The sequence below is a fragment of the Oncorhynchus gorbuscha genome, linkage group LG20 (assembly GCF_021184085.1).
Source record: "Oncorhynchus gorbuscha isolate QuinsamMale2020 ecotype Even-year linkage group LG20, OgorEven_v1.0, whole genome shotgun sequence".
In the NCBI taxonomy this organism is placed as follows: Eukaryota; Metazoa; Chordata; class Actinopteri; order Salmoniformes; family Salmonidae; genus Oncorhynchus; species Oncorhynchus gorbuscha.
In genome coordinates, this window is record NC_060192.1 from 42,964,470 (window position 1) to 42,972,265 (window position 7,796).

The following is a 7,796-nucleotide window of genomic DNA, read 5'->3' on the forward strand; positions in this document are numbered from 1 at the left end:
GAACTAGAGATACCTTAGCTGTGCTGCTGACCCCGTTGGTCCCGTAGAGCTTTATCCCTCGGTCCACCGCTCGTACCTCCAGCTCCATCCGCTGCCCCATTATTGGCTGGCCCATTAGGGTCACGACCCCGCTGGTGGGGTGCACCGAGAACAGCTCCACACGCTCCCTGGAGACAAGTCACATCAAACTTTATTCTATAAAGCATATTTCTTACAATGGGTCGTTCTGACTCTGACAAGGCATACTTACTTGCCTTATATTTGGTACAGTACTATGTAGTGCAAAGTGCTTCCCAAACATACAGGGTTCTTCACATGTTGTTGTGTTACAGCCTGAATTTAACATGGATTAAATACCCCATAATGAATGTAACATGGATTAAATACCCCATAATGAATGTAACATGGATTAAATACCCCATAATGAATTGAACATGGATTAAATACCCCATAATGAATGTAACATGGATTAAATACCCCATAATGAATGTAACATGGATTAAATACCCCATAATGAATGTAACATGGATTAAATACCCCATAATGAATTGAACATGGATTAAATACCCCATAATGAATGTAACATGGATTAAATACCCCATAATGAATGTAACATGGATTAAATACCCCATAATGAATGTAACATGGATTAAATACCCCATAATGAATTGAACATGGATTAAATACCCCATAATGAATGTAACATGGATTAAATACCCCATAATGAATGTAACATGGATTAAATACCCCATAATGAATTTAACATGGATTAAATACCCCATAATGAATTTAACATGGATTAAATACACAGAGGTCTCACACAGAGGTCACACAAAGGTCACGCAAAGGTCACAGGATACTTTAAATTAAAGAGGAACAACACCAATGTAAAAACAACAGGAGGAGGACAGAGGAACAACACCAATACCTGAAGAAGTAGTAAAACTGCCCATTGGATCCGACGTCTGCGTCCGTGGCCGTTACCCTGCCAACGCTGGCGCCCAGCGGAGAGCCTTCGGGGACCACGAAGGAGTAGGAGGTCGGGGCAAACAGAGGTCGAAGGTCGTTCATGTCTAGGATGTTGACAAAGACGGTGGTGAAGGCCTCCAGGCCACCTTGTGCTGTGGCCCGCACCTACGCACACACGCACACGCGCACACACACACACACACACACACACACACACACACACACACACACACACACACACACACACACACACACACACACACACACACACACACACCCCGTTGATTTTGAGGAAAAGATGCATTGACAACAGGACCCCCATCCATACCCCACAGGACACCCATCCATACCCCTCAGGACACCCATCCATACCCCACAGGACACCCATCCATACCCCACAGGACACCCATCCATACCCCACAGGACACCCATCCATACCCCACAGGACACCCATCCATACCCCACAAGACACCCATCCATACCCCACAAGACACCCATCCATACCCCACAAGACACCCATCCATACCCCACAGGACACCCATCCATACCCCACAGGACACCCTCCCTACCCCACAGGACACCCATCCATACCCCACAGAACACCCATCCATACCCCACAAGACACCCATCCATACCCCACAGGACACCCATCCATACCCCACAGGACACCCATCCATACCCCACAGGACACCCATTCATACCCCACAGGACACCCATTCATACCCCACAGGACACCCATCCATACCCCTCAGGACACCCATCCATACCCCACAGAACACCCATCCATACCCCACAAGACACCCATCCATACCCCACAGGACACCCATCCATACCCCACAGGACACCCTCCCTACCCCACAGGACCCCCATCCATACCCCTCAGGACACCCATCCATACCCCACAGAACACCCATCCATACCCCACAAGACACCCATCCATACCCCACAGGACACCCTCCCTACCCCACAGGACACCCATCCATACCCCACAGGACACCCATCCATACCCCTCAGGACACCCATCCATACCCCACAGGACACCCATCCATACCCCACAGGACACCCATCCATACCCCTCAGGACACCCATCCATACCCCACAGAACACCCATCTATACCCCACAGGACACCCATCCATACCCCACAAGACACCCATCCATACCCCTCAGGACACCCATCCATACCCCACAGGACACCCATCCATACCCCTCAGGACACCCATCCATACTCCACATGCCACCAGAGGTCTCTTCACAGTCCCCAAGTCCAGAACAGACTATGGGAGGCGCACAGTACTACATAGAGCCATGACTACATGTAACTCTATTCCACAGTACGACATAGAGCCATGACTACATGGAACTCTATTCCACAGTACTACATAGAGCCATGACTACATGTAACTCTATTCCACAGTACGACATAGAGCCATGACTACATGGAACTCTATTCCACAGTACTACATAGAGTCATGACTACATGGAACTCTAATCCACAGTACTACATAGAGCCATGACTACATGGAACTCTATTCCACAGTACTACATAGAGCCATGACTACATGGAACTCTATTCCACAGTACTACATAGAGCCATGACTACATGGAACTCTATTCCACAGTACTACATAGAGCCATGACTACATGGAACTCTAATCCACAGTACTACATAGAGCCATGACTACATGGAACTCTATTCCACAGTACTACATAGAGCCATGACTACATGGAACTCTATTCCACAGTACTACATAGAGCCATGACTACATGGAACTCTATTCCACAGTACTACATAGAGCCATGACTACATGGAACTCTATTTCACAGTACTACATAGAGCCATGACTACATGGAACTCTATTCCACAGTACTACATAGAGCCATGACTACATGGAACTCTATTTCACAGTACTACATAGAGCCATGACTACATGGAACTCTATTCCACAGTACTACATAGAGCCATGACTACATGGTACTACATATAGCTCTGTACCATCACTCATTCATATATCCTTATGTACATGTTTCTTATCCCCTTACACTGTGTATAAGACAGTAGTTTTGGAATTGTTAGTTAGATTACTTGTTGGTTATCACTGCATTGTCGGAACTAGAAGCACAAGCATTTCGCTACACTCGCATTTAACATCTGCTAACCATGTGTATGTGACAAATAAAATTTTATTTTATTTGATTTGATTTGACTACATGGAACTCTATTCCACAGTACTACATAGAGCCATGACTACATGGAACTCTATTCCACAGTACTACATAGAGACATGACTACATGGAACTCTATTCCACAGTACTACATAGAGCCATGACTACATGGAACTCTATTCCACAGTACTACATAAAGCCATGACTATATGGAACTCTAATCCACAGTACTACATAAAGCCATGACTACATGGAACTCTATTCCACAGTACTACATAGAGCCATGACTACATGGAACTCTATTCCACAGTACTACATAGAGCCATGACTACATGGAACTCTATTCCACAGTACTACATAGAGCCATGACTAAAGCCATGACTACATGGAACTCTATTCCACAGTACATGGAACTACACAGAGCCATGACTACATGGAACTCTATTCCACAGTACTACATAGAGACATGACTACATGGAACTCTATTCCACAGTACTACATAGAGCCATGACTACATGGAACTCTATTCCACAGTACTACATAAAGCCATGACTACATGGAACTCTAATCCACAGTACTACATAAAGCCATGACTACATGGAACTCTATTCCACAGTACTACATAGAGCCATGACTACATGGAACTCTATTCCACAGTACTACATAGAGCCATGACTACATGGAACTCTATTCCACAGTACTACATAGAGCCATGACTACATGGAACTCTATTCCACAGTACTACACAGAGCCATGACTACATGGAACTCTATTCCACAGTACTACATAGAGCCATGACTACATGGAACTCTATTCCACATCAGGTAACTGATGCAGCAGGAGAATCAGATTTAAAAACAGATCAAATACACCTTATGGAACAGTGGGGACTGTGAAGAGACACAAACAGGCACAGACACATGCATACACACACACGATAGCATACGCACTATACACACATGTACAGATGTATTTTATGTTGTAGACATGTGGTAGTGGAGTAGGGGCCTGAAGGCACACACTTAATGTGTTGTAAAATCTGATGTGAATATATTGTAATGTTTTAAAAAATGTCTAACTGCCTTAATTCTGCTGGACCCCAGGAAGAGTAGCTGCTGCCTTGACAGGAACTAATGGGGATCCATGTGTGTGTGCGCGTGTGTGTGTGTGTGTGTGTGTGTGTGTGTGTGTGTGTGTGTGTGTGTGTGTGTGTGTGTGTGTGTGTGTGTGTGTGTGTGTGTGTGTGTGTGTGTGTGTGTGTGTGTGTGTGTGCGTGCGTGCGTGCGTGCGTGCGTGCGTGCGTGCGTGCGTGCGTGCGTGCGTGTGTGTATCCTCACCGTCAGTGTATAATTGTCCTGTACCTCCCGATTCAAGGTACCTCCACTGCCTCCGTTGGTCTGCACCCTCAGGAAGCTGAAGTCCCCCAGCACCAGGTCCTCAGTCTGGGACGACAGATACATATCATTACTAGATCCGTCCAAAATTAGGGAATCAAAACAGACAGATTTAAATATGTGTCCAAATTGGCACCATATTACATCTATGGGGAAGGACATGAGAGGACAGGAAAAGGAAAGGGCCTTGGTCAAAATGAGTTTCACTACACAATCAATCTACCAGTCGACGCGACTCATTGGCCCTGTAGTTAGAGTTGTAGTTGTAGTTTGAGTGTTGGAAGGTTTGTAGTCTGATCCCCGGGCCGAGTCATACCAAAGACTGTAAAAATGGGACCCGATGTCATTCAGCATTGAGGAGATTGGGGGTTAGGCATTCTTTTCAGGGGGTGTACTGGTACATCAAGCTGTCTCACACTACAGAAACTGGAGATAGACTAGTGTCCTGTCCAGGGGGTGTAGTGGTACATCAAGCTATCTCACACTACAGAAACAGGAGATAGACTAGTGTCCTGTCCAGGGGGTGTACTGGTACATCAAGCTATCTCACACTACAGAAACAGGAGATAGACTAGTGTCCTGTCCAGGGGGTGTACTGGTACATCAAGCTGACTCACACTACAGAAACAGGAGATAGATTAGTGTCCTGTCCAGGGGGTGTACTGGTACATCAAGCTGTCTCACACTACAGAAACAGGAGATAGACTAGTGTCCTGTCCAGGGGGTGTACTGGTACATCAAGCTGTCTCTCTACAGAAACAGGAGATAGACTAGTGTCCTGTCCAGGGGGTGTACTGGTACATCAAGCTGACTCACACTACAGAAACAGGAGATAGACTAGTGTCCTGTCCAGGGGGTGTACTGGTACATCAAGCTGTCTCACTACAGAAACAGGAGATAGACTAGTGTCCTGTCCAGGGGGTGTACTGGTACATCAAGCTGTCTCTCTACAGAAACAGGAGATAGACTCCTGCTCCTATGAGACATTCTGGATAAGGCTAGCCAAGGCTACTTACTTTACACAGTCGATCTAGGCTGGTCCATATTGATTCCAAAACAACAGAGAATTTAAGTGATATTTTGTATTACTGGACAGAGAATGGCACCAAAATGGCACCCAGTTTCCTAAATAGTGCATTACTTTTGACCAGACTCCTATGAGCAGAGCCTTAATGGATTGTGAATTGACTTCCATCCTACCTGGAAGATGCCCTCGCTGTTCCCAGCTTCGATGGAGTACCTGACCTCCCAGGTAAGAGCCGGGTCCAGGACCACACCCATCCTCACAGCACTCTGGGTGTAGGTCCTGGCTGCAGAGTTCTGAATTAGAATAGAACAGGTGAATCAGAATAGAACAGGTGAATCAGAATAGAACAGGTGAATCAGAATAGAACAGGTGAATCAGAATAGAACAGGTGAATCAGAATGGAACAGGTGAATCAGAATAGAACAGGTGAATCAGAATAGAACAGGTGAATCAGAATAGAACAGGTGAATCAGAATAGAACAGGTGAATCAGAATAGAACAGGTGAATCAGAATAGAACAGGTGAATCAGAATAGAACAGGTGAATCAGAATAGAACAGGTGAATTAAAATAGAACAGGTGAATTAAAATAGAACAGGTGAATTAGCCTGGTGGAAAAACCTTGTGACCTTGTGGCTAAGCTACCAGGATATTGATGTTCTTCAGCCAGAAAATGTGGCCCTCTTTGATGCAAAGGAGTACCGATCTCAATTTCCCCAGCGTTGCTCGTGACCGTACCGCTTTCAATAATGTCAATAGTCTGCTCTGGCATTCTCTCAACCAGATTCACCTGGAATTATTTTCCAGTAGTCTTAAATGAGTTCCCACATATACACTTGTTGGCTGCTTTTCCTTCACTCTGTGATCCGATTCCCAAACCATCTCAATTTGAGAGAATGCCAAGAGTGTGCAAAGCTGTCATCAAGGCAAAGAGTGGCTATTTGAAGATCCAGAACAACATTTGACACTTCAGACAGAGTTTGATTTTCTTTCAACTACACAAGCTGAAAATCGTATTAGTAAATCTCAATACCAAAATGATGACCTTGAAGAGAAATCAGGGAAAATATTAGCACATCAGCTTCATCAGAGAACTGCAAATCAAACCATACCTGAGATACAGTGGGGCAAAGTATTTAGTCAGCCACCAATAGTTATCCTACTTAAAAAAGATGAGAGAGGCCTGTAATTTTCATCATAGGTACACTTCAACTATGACAGACAAAATGAGAAACAAAAATCCAGAAAATCACATTGTAGGATTTTTTATGAATTTATTTGCAAATTATGGTGGAAAATAAGTATTTGGTCAATAACAAAAGTTTATCTCAATACTTTGTTATATACCCTTTGTTGGCAATGACAGAGGTCAAACGTTTTCTGTAAGTCTTCTCAAGGTTTTCACACACTGTTGCTGGTATTTTGGCCCATTCCTCCATGCAGATCTCCTCTAGAGCAGTGATGTTTTGGGGCTGTTGCTGGGCAACACGGACTTTCAACTCCCTCCAAATATTTTCTATGGGGTTGAGATCTGGAGACTGGCTAGGCCACTCCAGGGCCTTGAAATGCTTCTTACGAAGCCACTCCTTCGTTGCCCGGGCGGTGTGTTTGGGATCATTGTCATGCTGAAAGACCCAGCCACATTTCATATTCAATGCCCTTGCTGATGGAAGGAGGTTTTTACTCAAAATCTCACGATACATGGCCCCATTCATTCTTTCCTTTACATGGATCAGTCGTCCTGGTCACTTTGAAGAAAAACAGCCCCAAAGCATAATGTTTCCACCCCCATGCTTCACAGTAGGTATGGTGTTCTTTGGATGCAACTCAGCGTTCTTTATCCTCCAAACGACGAGTTGAGGTTCATCTGACCATATGACATTCTCCCAATCCTCTTCTGGATCATCCAAATGCTCTCTAGCAAACTTCAGACGGGCCTGGACATGTACTGGCTTAAGCAGGGGGACACGTCTGGCACTGCAGGATTTGAGACCCTGGCGGCGGGGTGTGTTACTGATGGTAGGCTTTGTTTGGTCCCAGCTCTCTGCAGGTCATTCACTAGGTCCCCCCGTGTAGTTCTGGGATTTTTGCTCACCGTTCTTGTGATCATTTTGACCCCACGGGGTGAGATCTTGCGTGGAGCCCCAAATCGAGGGAGATTATCAGTGGTCTTGTATGTCTTCCATTTCCTAATAATTGCTCCCACAGTTGATTTCTTCAAACCAAGCTGCTTACCTTTTGCA

General features: G+C 45.2%; 1 protein-coding gene across 1 annotated transcript in view; it reads right to left on the reverse strand.

The window, feature by feature from the left end:
* The window catches only part of LOC124006919 (protocadherin Fat 3-like), a 272,695-nt gene extending 266,370 nt beyond the window's left edge, over positions 1-6,325 (reverse strand). The window contains exons 1-5 of the mRNA XM_046317109.1: positions 6,287-6,325; positions 5,728-5,847; positions 4,471-4,575; positions 929-1,134; positions 14-167 (exon numbers count right to left, since the gene is read on the reverse strand). Of these exons, the coding sequence (XP_046173065.1) occupies positions 14-167; positions 929-1,134; positions 4,471-4,575; positions 5,728-5,847; positions 6,287-6,325 (624 nt within the window). The remainder of the gene's footprint in view (positions 1-13; positions 168-928; positions 1,135-4,470; positions 4,576-5,727; positions 5,848-6,286) is intronic.
* Between the last annotated feature and the right edge of the window lie 1,471 nt (positions 6,326-7,796).